Below are 16,216 nucleotides of genomic sequence, written 5' to 3'. Positions count from 1 at the left end.
ATAATAAAGAAATGCCTTTTTATATATATTAAATATATAAATCAAAGTCATGATACAAAAGAAGATTCTATCAAAACAGATTGGCTTTTAGGGCTTACTCCAACAATCTCCCACTAGCACTAAAGCCAATCAGATATTAACTCAACATCTATTGGACTAGCGTGATCATCAAGCATCTTCTATGCAAGATTTTCTATTAGTGGATAAGGAACTCTTTCCTATGTTGGTACCCGATACATCTTCCAATTTACACTTTTGATCTTCTATCAAAAGAAATAAAGTGTCAAAACTTGTATTTGAATCGTTGGTGAGATCTGGTTTTCCGTTGCTTGCAAGATTAAACCATTACCATCTTTAATGAGGTCAAGGGAATCTGCAACGTAAAGAAAACAATTTTCTGCCTCATCCTATGAGACAAACGATTCAAATCATATATTTGACCTTTGTAATAGATATATCAATCTTCTGAAGCTTGTAAGCTTACAGATTTGACATCCGAGCATAAAGTTTATTCCAGACTACAATCTGGGTATACTGTTCTTCGGTTTTGGACAATCAGTATCATTGTAACTCATTTACAATGATCATTTCCAGATCCAATCAAGAAGCCATCCTTAATCCTTTTAAGATATCCATGGATATTCTTGATGGTGATCTAATGACAATCACTAGAAATAATTTGGTACATATTGTTTATGCTAATAGCATATAGTACATCTGGTCTAGTACATATCATGATATACATGATCAACCCAATTGCCAAAGCATTTGGTTACTTCTCATGCATCCCTTTCTCATCCAATGAGGTTGGATATTGTCTTTGAGAAAAAAATACATCATGTGACGTGTGCAATAATTTCAATAAAATTAAGCACATGAGGTGTCTGTACACTTCATCAAATTTGTACATAGGCTAAGGTTGAGATATGTCAATAATCTATCTATATAGATCTTGATTCCTAACTTTTAGGAAGTCTCGCCTAAGTATTTCATCAAGAAACAATTACCTAATCATGTCTTACATGTGTAGTGTATGAAAATTGTCTTGATGATCAGTATGTCATCCACATACAATACCAGATTAATTTAAATACTCCCACTGACTTTCTTGTGTGCACAAGAGTTCCTTTATTAATCTTAGTTTTCATAAAACTTGATCAATAAAACTGATAATTCAACTTTGAGAAATTTGAACAAATTCATAAATGAATTTTGTAATTTATATACTTTTCTAGCATCCTTTAGATTAACGAAACCCCGTCCATATGTCAAATACATATGTAAGGTCATTCCAATTAAGGAATGTAACCTCGTTGTCCATCTGCCAGAACTCGTAGTAAAACATACAATAATTGCAATTGGAATCAAATGAGTTTAAGCACTATGATTGAAATAAAGGTTTCATCATAATTGCATCATGATTTGTGTGAAACCTTTCACATTCAATCACACCATAAAGGTATTCACAATACCATCCATGTGAATCTTTACAACAAGACTCATATTTATCCTATGAGTCTTACTCAATTGGATGACAAAACAATATCCATATATGTTTTGTGTACATGGACTCTTTATAAGTCACATTCTCATCTTCCATGAGCATCATATATCACCTTGTCGAGTCATGGTAAAACCGTGACTCTCAACTGTGTGATATGACATATCCGACTTATATAGGTCTTGTGCTACTCGAACTGGTGATCCAACAACAACTCTTGTTGAACCGATTCATGTTCCATTCTCAAAAACATGTGTTTTGTGGTACTCGAATTTACTCAAGTTCTACATCACTCCCACTATCTCTTCTAGAGACACATTCCTTCTAAAGGAATATTTTAATTCTAGTAACAAAACAACTTTTGTCCTAGAGAGTGTTGTAGAATTAGTATTTCTAAGTTTCTTTAGGATCCCTCCACAAATACACATTAATCCAAGTTGGAATTATGTTTATCTTATAAACCGTACAATTCCAAACTACCATAAAGTCAAACTAGGTACTTTTACCTCCATATCAAATATGGTGTCTTTATGATTTCTTTTATTGGAACTTTTGTGGGTAAAGAATAACTCTAATTAAAATAATTTTTCGAAAGACTCGCTGGAGATATAAACGAACTATCTTATTTGTAATCATGTCGAACATGATGTAATATAAATAGTTGTTACTATACTCCTTATCTAAGTATTTACCATTACGACTTGTTCGTATGGTCTTAATACTTTTCAAAATTATTCATTTACTTCATTCATAAATTCTTTGAACAAATTCAAAGAATCATAGTTTGTGTCAACCACACATATTCACATCTACTAAGCTAATTAGTAATGTAAATGAAGTAAAAGAAATAAAATTATATCTAGCAAATAATTAGTTTAGTGGTTCATATACATCTCATATGTATATATTTCAAATAGATCAAATGTCACTTTGCCTTAGTTGGTAATTGACATACCGAACTATTTTCAAAAGTGGAACTCACATCCTTCAAATGATTTAAATCAAATGAGTCCAAAAATTCCTATCCACGGAGTATGGAAATGTGTGTCTCACCTATTAGTACTAAACAATATTAATTGCCACTAATTTACAAGGTTCAAATCTTATTTGATCCTTATTCATCATTGTTATAGATAAGGTTATCAAGTTGATGGAACTCAATTCCATTACTCAATTAGAACAATAGAATAGAAAACATTATTTGGATAATGAAACAACACTTGTCTATTATTCAAACAAGCAGTCCTTTTTCATGTCAATACAAGGTTTAGGTCCAATATTTCTATTATTAAATGAAACATAATAACAATTATTTGGTTCCATGTCAAACTCAACTTCTACGATCAATGAAACTATTTCATTCTAAACGTAAGTTGACTTTATCTATACTCAAATTTTTTACTTCTTTAAAACAATTTCATATTCCAACAAATATGAAATTTGCATCTAGTATCATATACCTTAGATGTAAAAGTAAATAATTTAACTTTCTATAACAAGATGTATGAAGAAGTCTTACTTCTTTCTTCCATTTTGACTCTTTCAAAACTATTAGTAGTTTTTCTCGTATTTGAGAACAATTCTCAATATATGTACCAATTCAGAAACTCTTTTCCGAACCTTATGTCCTTCGTAAGGACCTTTAGTGAAATATAAACTATATGCCAAATATATCTAATTATGAAGATAAGAATATTTGTATCATGATTAAAACATATTTAACTAGGTCTTTAATTAAATATGCTCCCACTATTTTACTCAAAACAAATGACCCTCGACATTTGATTCGGAAAATCCCGTTAAAAATTTTCTAGTGGGAATGAGATCCATATTTCACTTTGTTTTAAGTCAGCGTTGGGCTGATTACACAAAACGTAGTTATTTAGGTAGGAAACTGTTTCCAATTGTATCTCATACAACTCTCATATCATTTCCGTTGGGTGAATAACACTTATTTTAATCCATCATATGGAATAACCCAACATTTGCTTCTAAAGTCATATAATCATATTATATTTTTCTTTAGTTAAGTTAAACCCAATAAATAGCAATCGGATAAACTGGTTATCTCACCGCAACTTATCAATATTGACAATGCACTTTACGTTGGCAAAACCTACATTAATCGATATTGATCTTGAAGGGTGCTATTCTTTGGAAAGCATAAAACTTAATATAGACACATCTTACTAGTATAGAAAATGCACCTTGCGTTGGCAAAACCTACATCTTCAATATTAGTCTTTATGAGTACTTGAAGGATTTTTAATTAAATTTGATCTCACCGACATGTGTATCTTATACACGCGTTTCACTTTACATGACATTCATGTAAATATGCGTTTAATAATTATATAAAACATACATGACAAATATAATTAAAACACTCATCTCATGCATCACATACATAACATAAACTAAGGTAGTATAGTTATGGCCTCCTAAAACGAAAGAATTAAATAAACTAATTTATTACAATTCTTTGACCCTCGAGCAAACTTCTCAAGTTACTCCGTCGACATCCTTCGTTTGGCTTTGTCTCCCGTCATCACGAGCAATTACAATTATTTAAAATAAATAAAGTAAATAAATTGTCACGACACGCAGGCCGTATTTATAAAATAATATACCACGACACGCAGGTCGTATTTAAACCAAATAAAATAAACTCCAAACACGCTAAGGCCATAACTATATACCTCTAAGAATTAATTGATTAAAATTTAATCAATTAAAATAAAATAAAATAATCAATTATAGTGTTACACTATTATTATTAATCTCAAAACTTGAATACATAAAATTAATTCAAATAATTAATTTTAAAACAAAATCAGATTATTGATTCAGATGAATCACTTTTAAAATTATCAAACCAATTTTATTTGATTCAAATCTCTTAATTCACAATCAAATTCTTTTGAATCAAATCTTTGACAATTCTCCAATCATCAAATATGGTAATTTATTTATTCAAAACACTTTTGAATTAAATAATTAATTTAAAACAGAATCAAATCTTTTGATTCACTATTGTTTCTAAAGTAACGATCAATTAATTGATTCAAACCTTTTAATTCTTAATTAAATATTTTGAATCAAATTTTGACAATCCAATTATCAAATATGACGATTTATTTATTCAAAACTATTTTGAATAAGATATTTGCCAAAACAGTATTATCTTTTATAACAAACAAATTAAAGAACCGCAAATTGATTCATATGTCCTTTTGAAACAATTTTAAAATTCATATGTAGAATCAGGTATAAAAATTGATTTCAAATTCACTAATTCAAAACCAATATATAGTTTAAAAGAATATGTGACCATGAATTGGCAAAGTCACGCATCATGATACAGAGTATATCCTTATAAGAACAACACTTGTTACTATAAGAAGAATAAATCTCACATGATTTTGAAAGGAGAATAAATCTCTTTTGAAAAACAAACTTTCAGAATTACTATAATTCAAAACGATGATATACTCTTTTAATTACGAATCATATTCGTGACATCATGTTATCAAAATAAAACATCATCAAATAAACTCGTTCTTGATCAGTGATCACGCAGACGCATATAAACATGAATATATCACCATATAATCATCATTATATATTAATCCGATTTGAATGTAATGATTTAATCGAAACCGATGCTCTGATACCACTGAAGGGATTTAAGAGGGGTTTTTCAAAATTTAATCCTCTTAGCGGAACAATCCCGATGAACGGATCTTGATTAAACCATTAATCACAAATCAACGAACACAAAACCACAAGTTTATGTGTTTACCTCTTGAAGTGCAGAACCTTTGAAGCAGAAACTATTTCTGATCACGAGCAAAGCAAAGTAGCGATGCATCTACTCAGTCCACACGAACAGAACTTCTCCGATGACCGGTGCTAGCCAATTCCACCAGAGATTCAGAGAGAACGGGGTTTAGAGAGCGGCGGCTAGGTTTCTTAATTTTAGGACTAACTCTTAGGTTAAAATTCAGCACATAAGTGTATTCTTTTTATAGACTTATTTGAGTATCCACCGTACCTTACGGTGTGCTGTATTTTACTTAAGTGCACCATACTTTACGGTGTGCCGCGCTTCTCTAATTAAATAATAAGTCATACTTAATTATTTAATTACTAATAAGTCCTACTTATTATTTTATAAATAAGTCTTACTTATTTATTTCTCTCATCTATCTGTCCTTTGTGTGTGACCCTATAGGTTCTCGTAACGTTGGCAATAATATTAAATCACATATTTAATATTATAAACAGTGAGCGGTATCTAGCAACACATCACTGCTACCCAAGTGACGAGAATGTCATGTGATCTGACGAAACCTTTCCATGATAACGATCGTGTGTATAATTACCCCTTTGCCCTTATATCTATATTGAACACAAGGCATAGATCGTGTCATCCTTGTATGGTTCAATATCTTATTTCTTGATCCCAGAATATACTGAGTAACGAATAAGCTCAATATCTCATATTGACTTAGTTCGGCGTGGCCACGCATTTTATCAGTCATATTCCATCAAGAGGCCCGTAGATATTACTCCTGTTATGCATGAGGGGCAAATTCCATCTAGGTCACTCATGTCCCTCAGCATGATTTGTGGAGTACCCATCAACCGACTTTATAGTCATCCTGTTACGGACAATGTTTGAACGGCAACTAAGTACTCTACTCCACATCTAGGGTCCATAGTGGTTTCAGGTCGAAGGGTGGTATACACCATTATCACTATGAGAATAACTTATGACACTTTTCATAACACGCTATGTAGTATTCTCATGGTGGGTCAATCCAATATAAATATTACTCCTAATATTTATATCTATGTGAAGACTTGATATCTCATATCCATGACACGTGAGATGAGGTCATCAGTTTACTCACATAATAGTCTCTATGTTTTACTGTTATCCCACATCACAGTAAAACTTGACTACGGATACTTTAAGAATAGTGTCCTTATGTTTAATGGAGTCACTATTAAGTCACACTTAATGTTCCATTAATTAGACTAGCTATTCTAGGGACTTTATTAGTTTGAAACAAACATAATAAAGAAATGCCTTTTTATATATATTAAATATATAAATCAAAGTCATGATACAAAAGAAGATTCTATCAAAACAGATTGGCTTTTAGGGCTTACTCCAACAAAGTCTGCGTATTGTCTAATGCAGAATCTTTATGAGCCGATTTCTATGGATTCTGATTTGCTGGAAGCCTTACTCACTATGTGGAAGAATGACATTCCATCAAAAGTGGGAGTCTTTGGTTGGCGTTTATTACTAGACAAGTTGCCTACTAGGGCAGCCCTCGCTTCTAAAGGTATTTTATCTAATTCTCATGATTTACCTTGTGTTTTCTGCTTTCAAGCGGTGGAGACCTGTCAGCATCTTTTCTTTAGTTGCGGCAAGGCTATTGAGTTATGGAAGCAAGTTTTTACATGGATGGGTGTTGAAGCATCATTTCAGGTTGGAGGTAGGCATCACTTTATGTTATTTGGGTCTCTTGTCAAATCCAAGAAAGGCGGGAAAGTGAAACATTTAATTTGGCTGGCGACAACTTGGTGCTTATGGCGTTTGAGAAATAACATTGTCTTTAGATGTGACTTTGCTGATTTTTCTGGTTTACTTGATCAAATTAAATTTGTCTCTTGGCTCTGGTTTAGTGGTAGAGCAGGGCGTAAATCAGGTTATTTATATCACAATTGGTGTTTGAATCCTCTTTGCTGTTTACAAAGCATTTGAGGTTGTCAATACCTTTCTTTGTATTGTAAGGATTGAGTACTCCTTGTACTCCTTATTAATACATTGTTTGCTTATCAAAAAAAAAAAAAGATATATACTACTCTTCACATTCCTTTGTATAATTCAAATGCAATTAAAAAAAAATCAATATATATTAAAAAAATTTCAGTTTCAACAACTACTCCTAAATATTTGAAATTTACGATCGGACTCCGAATCCATAAACAGATTGCAATAAGAGTGTCGAAGGAAACCTAGTTTATATGAAAGGGATGTGAAGTTTGACTAAAATTACTGATACTGACTGCAGATTTTAAATTTTATCAATCCGACCATTCAATACCACCTAATTGGACTGAAAAATAATTGAGAATCGGAATTTTTACGATCAGACTCCGAATGCATATACAAACTGTAATAAGAGTGTCGATCGGACTCCGAATGCATAGTAAAGTTTACAGTTAATAGTGCCTCAGTTGAATCGAAATGCAATCTTAAATAAAAATATACTTTATTTTTAAATTATACTCTATTTATTTAGTTTTTAAGTCATTAACTTCAATCGGAGTATAACCCTCAACCAAAGTTTATAGTTAATAGTGCATTCAGTTGAATTGGAGTGTAATGCTCAATCTATAACTAGGGTTAATAGTGCTTAAGATGAGCGAGAGTATAATCTTAAGTTATTTTATATTTTATTTAGTAAAATTGTACTCTGTTTATATAATTTTTAAGTTATTAACTTCAGCCAAATTATAACTACGAGTCAAATACTAGGGTTAATAGTGCTTCAATTTGAACCAGAGTATAATATTACGTCAAAATCTAGGGTTAATAGTGCTTCAGTGTGACTTATTAAGCATTTTTTTTATTCGATAATTCTGAAAATTTTAAGATTAAAATATTTATTTTTGTAGTGTCATTTTTACCCGTGTTTGGGACGGGTCCGGATACTAGTAATAAATAATAGAGGGACACACCATAAGGTTGTAGTAGCTTACTATTAATGAAATGGCACGTGCGGACCAAGTCGATTAAACTCACCAATCACATGCACAGTATGCGTGTCTTTTCCATCCTCTTGTGCACATGCTTCCACTTCTCTTTTCTTTTTATTCCCCATCTTTTTCTTATCCATGTGCCATTTCTTTATTTCCACTCAATTTTTTTTATCTATATATTCAATTTTTCAACAATACATTATTCTAATAACAATCATCACTCCATATGATTTATAATATTTATCGGGTAATATGAATTAACTACTAATCAATTAGTAATGAATCAAACATGAACACTTCAGTATTACAAAGTTTAGTTAAATATATCAAGGTGGTTCGGTGGTAATTGACGCTGAACTTGGTAGGGAAGATTGCGATTCGATCCCCCGCAACTGTGATTGAAAGGGGGCTTGAATCACTCGATGCCAGAACTGACCCCCGAATCAGATTCAACTGGTGGTGAAAGTCCAAAAAAAAAAAAAATTAAATATATATATTCATAATTTAATTATTTAATACAGTACCGTATTATATTTATATTAGTTTAATTTAGAATATTTTTTATGTATATCTGACCAAACTTTATGTACAAGAGTTTAACTTAATAGAAAAATTATGTAACTACTAAATACTTTTTTTTACACAAACTACTAAATACTAACTATAATAAGTAGTTGATTCTCAACTCTTATTTATCTCTTGCAGTTTCTTTGTCTCTTTTTGGTCGTTAGTTATGTCGTGGATTGCCTTATCGTTGGTGTGAATCCTCAAACTATGTGTGTAGATTGTTTGGAACAAAAGAAACCACAAGTTATTTAGGCATTCAGATATGTCTTTACCTCAATTGTTGGACAAGAACAAACTTTACTCTTATTGGTGGTTGAAGACAACAAATATTAATCTAGTTTTGAACTACCATAACTGGTGGTCGAGCCCACTTACTTAATTATTTGGGCATCTGATCATCATTGTTCTCATGTAACTTTTGATTGTCTTATTTATAAACTGTTGTAGTCGTTTTTGGCATATCTTATATTGAGGGAATTATTTGGCTGATCAATATATTTCATTTTTGCGTGTTAAAAAAATAATAACTAGTTGATTCATAATTTATTTCATGATCTATCAGACTATCATATATTACACAAAATTAAAGTGATTTTGGATCCTCTCCTTCACTCTCATCTCCATCTCTCAATCTTTCTCTTAATTTCAATCTCTCTCTTCAATAAAAAGTTTTAAAATAATAATGACAGAGAGTGAGATTAAGAGAGAGATAGAGGGGATGAAGAGAGATGGAGAGAGGATTAAGAGAGATGGAGAGGAGAGTGGAGGAGAGGATCCAAATCCGAAATTAAAACTCAATCTTTCTTTTATTTATATCTATCTTTTTTTTTTATAATGAATTTATATCTATCTTTGGTACCAACTCATCACTTACCTACATCCACCTTCATTCACTTTCTTACTTTATTTGGGCAACACGTCCCTACCCTCTTATATCATAAATAAAAGCATTTTTGTAGATACACTTTTGTTCACTTGTGAAATATCCATTTAAAGTTAGAGGTTTTTTTTTTTTTTTTTTAATTTTGTATCAACTAATCCAACATAAAAATTGGCATTATATGGTTATTTTTGCACATACTTTTTGAAATATGTATTGAGTGGAGATGAGAAAAATTAAAATTGCACTTTAACTTGTCAGTTTCTTGATGACAATATAATTTTTGAGTTGAATCAATTTGTTGAATGAAGTCCTAATTGTGTGTGCATGGTTTTGAAGTGTTAAAATGTTAATGATGAGAGTCCCATAACGAATTGAATATGATATGTACACATGTTTTTTGTATTTTGATAGATAGATAAAATAACAAATGAAGTAAAATTAAAACGACAAATAGAAATGTTAAATTCGCAGTCAAACGGCCCTTAAAAAAATGATGGAATTGAATATAAATTACACAAGGTCTTTATAATTCAAATTTCCAAATAATACTGATTAATTTATTTATACTTAAAAATATGTTGTTAGAGATTGCCTCTTTGCTTTTTCATTTATGACAACAAAAACAATACTCCCGTTCATTTTTATAAGGAATACTTTGAGAAAAAAAATTGGTCATTTCTATAAGAAATTTTGACCAATTTTCAAATGTTTTAAATGTTTAATTTCACTTATGCCCTTATTTATTATGAGAGAGAATATTAAAATTAAGTAGATTAGTTTAATTAAAAATAATTAAATAAGGATATACATACTCTACCAAAAAAATAAAATAAGAGTATACATGAAATAAGTTTAATTTTATATGAGTATTAAATGAAAATAACTATTTACAATGTGTTTTCTTTACTGTGTGATATTTTTAAAGTGTTTTTATAAAAATGACCGGAGGAAGGAGTTAAGATGATTGAGATTATTAAAGTAAAAAAATTGAGTAGCTTTGTAACAAGAAAAATTCTTGAGTTAGCTGAAAAATTAACTTGGTTACCCCACATTATGTACCAATTTTCTAAGGTAAGAGAATTTGTGAAAACTGAAAATGAGTTGAATTTTCTCCCTTTAAATGAATTTTATGCGCACACAGAGCCAAAGTTTTCTTAAAAAAAAAACTAAACAACATATTTTTATATGAAAAATGCTTAAAAAGTGTTTTTGGGATACTTGTTAAGCATATAAATAAGAAAAATTTATTTTATAACTTGTGCATTCAATATATTAAAAATATAAAAAATTATTTTATTAATATTAATTTTATCTTTAATTTTTATTTTTGGTATGTTTAACCAGCAAGGGCCGTTTAGGCCGCCCATTTTTATATTATCCAAAGTTTTGAATAAATGGATTATTATATGATGATTGTCGACGCTGGTAAGTGGTACGGCACAGCCCACAGATATAAGTAGAATCTATGAACTTCATATTCCATGAAAAGTTTACGCATTGATTTAAAATAGAAAAACATTTAGTTTAATATGAAAGAGATAATAAATAAATAGCCAACATGTGCGTATGGTGAGTCGAAAAAAATAAAATATTAGAAGACTTAATTATTCTATTTTCCACGTGTCGAACAGAAGAATCACTTTAGTGAGTTGTTTTTTCTAACATATTTTTGTTTTGTACTGATGTTTTCACTGTAGTTAGTGATTTTGGTGAGATGAGTTTTGTTAAAGGTTTTGGATGATGAACCAGTAATTTTTATTTTTATTTAAAAAGAAATTGTTAAAAATAACTCAACTTTGGTGAGCCAGTTAACAGATAACTAGCTTTAAAAAAAAGGTGGCGTGGGTTAACATAAATGGGTGTGTTTTTCCTCGAGTGTTGAAGCGTGTGTGCACAACATTGCTCATATATATATATATATATATATATATATATGAGGAGAGATCAAATTACACCGGTGTAACATTTGAGTAATGTTACACCGCTCAATACATAAAATAAGTCTAACACACATAGACAATTATCATAAATTCCAAACATATGTGTTACATATCAAATAATGTACACATATCCTAATGCAATCTAATGCCACAATCTTCATGTTATGTCCCTGTTGGATATAAATTTGGTATTTATCAATTAAATATAATTGGTGGGTCCAATATTTATTTGGAGGTGATATTGTCAAAATAAAACTTTCAAAGGTGGCGTCGAAAGCCAGCTAGGTCGAAGCCAAAAAAGCGCTTCGAGAGATATGGATAACGCGTCCAATTTTGGTTTTGCCAGGAAGCTATCGAAAGCGCGAAATCGAACCGATGGAGAGTTGGGCCAAGCCCAAAGAAGGAACAACGAACGGCCCAAGAGGTCTTGGCGCGCGCTGAAGGAATGAAAGATGAAAGTGGAGAACGTGGTCGACGTGGCAAATGGAGGAGCGTCCAGATGATCGAGAAACAGTTACCACTTTGTAGTAGTATTTATAGTAGTTTTTCATTCAGAACAAAGGTCACAAAAATTTTATACAAACACTCTCTCTAAAATTCTAAGTACTCAGCGATCGAACGAACGGAATTCAGAAGAGAAATGTATGTTTTGTGAACCATCTTTATTTGTAATTGCTTTTCATTCAATGCAATTTGTTTCCAGTAATCTTCTCCAAGTTTAAATTCAGATACTTGCTTGAGAAACTGCTACTTCGAGGCGATTCGAATTAGTTTCTCTTGTATGCTTTAAAACATTTTAATTCCTAAGTGTTTGTTTGCTTATTAAAACGAACATTCAAACAGTTTTCTTACAACGAATAAACACAAAATTGTCCTGAGATTTACTAGTTGATCTCGCGAGTTTAAACACTTAAACTAGCGGTTGTTTACCAAATTCCAACGTAAACAAATTGGCACGCCCAGTGGGACCGGTTTTGTGTTTGTTAAAGTTGTGTTTATTTTTATGTTGTGGAATAAAAACTTGTTACTTGCATATAACTGATGATAAGTTAGGTTATGGTTAAAACTACTCAGAGATCTAATCCTAGTAAAACTCCAAATTCTAGTGCGATGAGTAGCGAAGCAAGTTCGAGTGGTGGAGTCGATCCACCTCCACAAAGTTTGGTAACATCTGAGTTGGTGAATGTTCCAATATTCTCCAGTCCAACCATTTCGACTGTGCATGATGTTATTCCAACTTTGTCAATACCAACTATGGCAATTCCGTCCGTGACTGCTGGTTTTGGACGTTCGAAACCACCATCAGGTCAGGGTTTTATGTATGGGCCTCCCCCTACACTTGGCTTAGGGATGCCAAGTTTCGAATCTGATAGGTATACTTCGCCAAGGGTAACTGCCACACCCTTAACGACTGCGTCTGTGTTGTCTTTGAGACAGCAAATGGACGAGAGCAACCATGAAATGGTTAATCTCTTAACACAACAAATTGGTACTGTGTTTAATCCATTAATTCAGAATACTAACGAGAGTTATCAAATGTTGGCATTTCAAATGAGTCGAATTGCAGATTTTTTTGGGACACCTCCACCACCTCCTAGAGTAAATCCCATTACTCCACAAGTAATATTACCTGCAATGTCTTCGACTCCAGTGCAGCAAAGGCCAACTTATGTGGCTACTGAAACAGTTCCTAACCCAACACCTACGCCAGTCGTACAAGAGGAAACCTATTATCCTCACGAGGTTAATCAAATGCCTCAAGTAGTAAATCAAAACCCTCCTGTTATGAACCCAAATCCACAAGTGGTACATCAGAACCCCCCAGTGGTAATGGTTAGGAGGAACCAGGATCCTGACGAGGTAGTGCGAGAGGTGCAAAACAATAATTTGCTTGGCCAACACAATCTGGCTAACATGGTCGAAACGATTTTGGCCCAAAACGGCCTAAACACGGGTTGTCGAAGGCCAAACTTTGTCTCTGCCTTCACTGAATATGTGCTGCAAACCGAGTTACCAAGAGGTTGGAAAGTCCCAAAATACACTAAGTTTGCTGGGGACACTAATGAGTCAACCGTAGAACATATTGCTAGGTATCTAGCTGAGTCTGGGAATTTGGCGAATAATGAAAATTTGCGAATGAAATATTTTCCTAATTCGCTTACCAAGAATGCATTTACTTGGTTTACAACTTTGCCTCCCAATTCGATTCATAGTTGGGCCCAATTGGAAAGGACTTTCCATGAGCAATTTTATATGGGCCAAACCAAGATAAGTCTGAAAGAGTTAGCCAGTGTAAAAAGAAAAAACCAAGAGTCAATTGATGACTATCTAAATAGGTTTCGTTTGCTGAAGTCCAGGTGCTTTACTCAAGTGCCTGAACACGAGCTAGTGGAAATGGCTGCTGGTGGGTTAGATTATTCAATTCGAAAGAAATTGGATACCCAATACCTTCGAGACATGTCACAGTTGGCTGACAGAGTGAGACAAATCGAAAGGTTAAAAGCTGAAAAAGTTAGAAATTCTAAGTTTCAGAAAAAGAAAGAAATAGGTTTTGTTGATTCCTATGATAATGAAATTGATTATGAAATGAGTGATGAATACTTAGATTTCGATGATAGTGATATTAATGTGGCGGAATTAAAGCCCGGGCCTCCTTACACTTGCAAATTGTTGAGGCCGTCGAATGGAAAAAATCCTATCGAACCAAAAAATGATAAGTTTGTTACGAAAACTTATACTTTCGACATTACTAAATGTGATGAGATTTTTGATTTATTGGTGACTGACGGCCAAATTATTGTGCCAAAAGATATGAAAATACCACCAATAGAACAAAGAAAGAAAAGAGGTTATTGTAAGTTTCATAATTATTTGGGACATAAAACTTATCAATGTGTTGTTTTCAGGGATTTGGTGCAAAAAGCGCTGAATGAAGGAAGGCTGAAGTATGCTGATAAGGCAAAGCCTCCAATGAAGGTAGATTCAGACCCCTTGCCACCTACAGACGCTACCTATGTCGAAGTCTATGACTGCAACATGGTTGAAGTGATAGATGCTGCTGCTCCAATCAAGGTTGTGCCTGAAGAGGAGTATGAAAAGAGGGTACGTGAGGTGTACCCCAATGCTGAGGAAGAATTGGTGGACTTCCTAAATAGGTGCAAGATGAAGAATGCTGAAGTGATGCTTTGCCCTAGATGCAGTGCTGTGTGCGACAAAGAGGCTACTGCAGGCCTTCAAAGTGTTGTACCGTATGCTGAAAACAAGAGAAAATGGCCAAAATCTAGGCCAAATCAAAAAGCTTGGCCTTATAAAGGGGCCAATTGGGGAAAACCTATTACCAAAGGTCTTTCGATCCAGCAAAGGCTAGGCCCCCAAAACACTTTCAAACCATCTGGGAGAGCACCTGTTAACCAATGGGTGAGTGGACAGTACGTCACTTTTAATCGAAGGATGATGGAAAATGGAAGCTCTAGTAATGTTAACGTGAACATTGTAGCTGAACCCAAGGGTTCAAAAGTGGTAGCTGGGAAGGAAACAGTGAATGCTGCCACTGAAGTCAACAAATACTCTTATAGGAATAACTATAAAGGAAAAAATCCTATGACCCGCACTCAGTGGCGAAGGTTTCAGAGGAAACAAAAGTTGACAGCCAAAGAGGCTGAGGCTGGGGGCAAGGTTATTGCAACCCAGAAGGCTGAAAAGGTTGAAATGGCCAAGAGGCCAGTAAAGGAGAGGCTTTCCATAATATTGGAAGAGCCAATAGCTGAAAATGCCCAGGGTGGGGCAGAAGATGAGGATGACATGGAGGATGATGATCTCCTAGATGAGGGGTCTGATTTTGATGTCATGGTCAATATGGTGTCTATTCTGCCACTAGAATATGATGTGCCTACTGAAGTCAATGAGTTGGAAGAGGACTTCGAAGCCCTTAATTTGGCTGATCATAAGCCAATGTGTTATTATGTTATGCAAAATGGTTGTGTCGAAGAGCAAAAAGCTATCTTCGAAAAGCCAGATCTGGGAATGCAGAACCACTTGAAGGCTTTGTTCATTAGGGCAAAAGTCAATAATGTGGGAATCAATAAAGTCTTAGTGGATGGAGGAGCTGTGGTGAATATCATGCCACACTTCATGTTGAAGAAATTAGGTCTCTATGACACAGACCTTCATTCCCACAATGTGGTGTTGGCAAACTATGAAGGAAAAACTGGCCATTCCCTGGGGGCAGTGCAATTGGAAGTTTGTGTTGGTAGTACAGTTCGAAAGACCTTGTTCATGGTCATAGCTGCCAAACCTAATTACAATATGTTATTAGGCAGAGAATGGATACACGGTGTTGGAGCTGTTCCCTCAACCATGCACCAAAGATTAATCATCTGGAGAGAAGATGGTTTAGTCGAGAATGTAGAAGCAGACCAAAGTGCATATGTTTCAGAGACAGGCACTGTGACTTTACAGAACTTCGACAAAAACTTGGCTTTGATTGCTCCTTGTGGTGAGCAAGATGCTGCCTTCGATCCAAATGAAGTGGTATCAAAAAATGTA

The 16,216-nt window shown here is 33.3% G+C and overlaps 1 protein-coding gene across 1 annotated transcript; it reads left to right on the top strand.

The window, feature by feature from the left end:
- The first annotated feature begins 6,731 nt into the window (after positions 1-6,731).
- LOC123914952 lies at positions 6,732-7,280 on the top strand. The gene has a single exon (XM_045966113.1). The coding sequence runs from the start codon at positions 6,732-6,734 to the stop codon at positions 7,278-7,280; it is 549 nt and encodes a 182-aa protein (XP_045822069.1).
- The last annotated feature ends 8,936 nt before the right edge of the window (positions 7,281-16,216 follow it).

This window comes from Trifolium pratense, linkage group LG3 (genome assembly GCF_020283565.1).
Source record: "Trifolium pratense cultivar HEN17-A07 linkage group LG3, ARS_RC_1.1, whole genome shotgun sequence".
In the NCBI taxonomy this organism is placed as follows: Eukaryota; Viridiplantae; Streptophyta; class Magnoliopsida; order Fabales; family Fabaceae; genus Trifolium; species Trifolium pratense.
The sequence above is the reverse complement of the archived record's forward strand: the minus strand, read 5'-3'. Positions and strand labels throughout refer to the sequence as shown.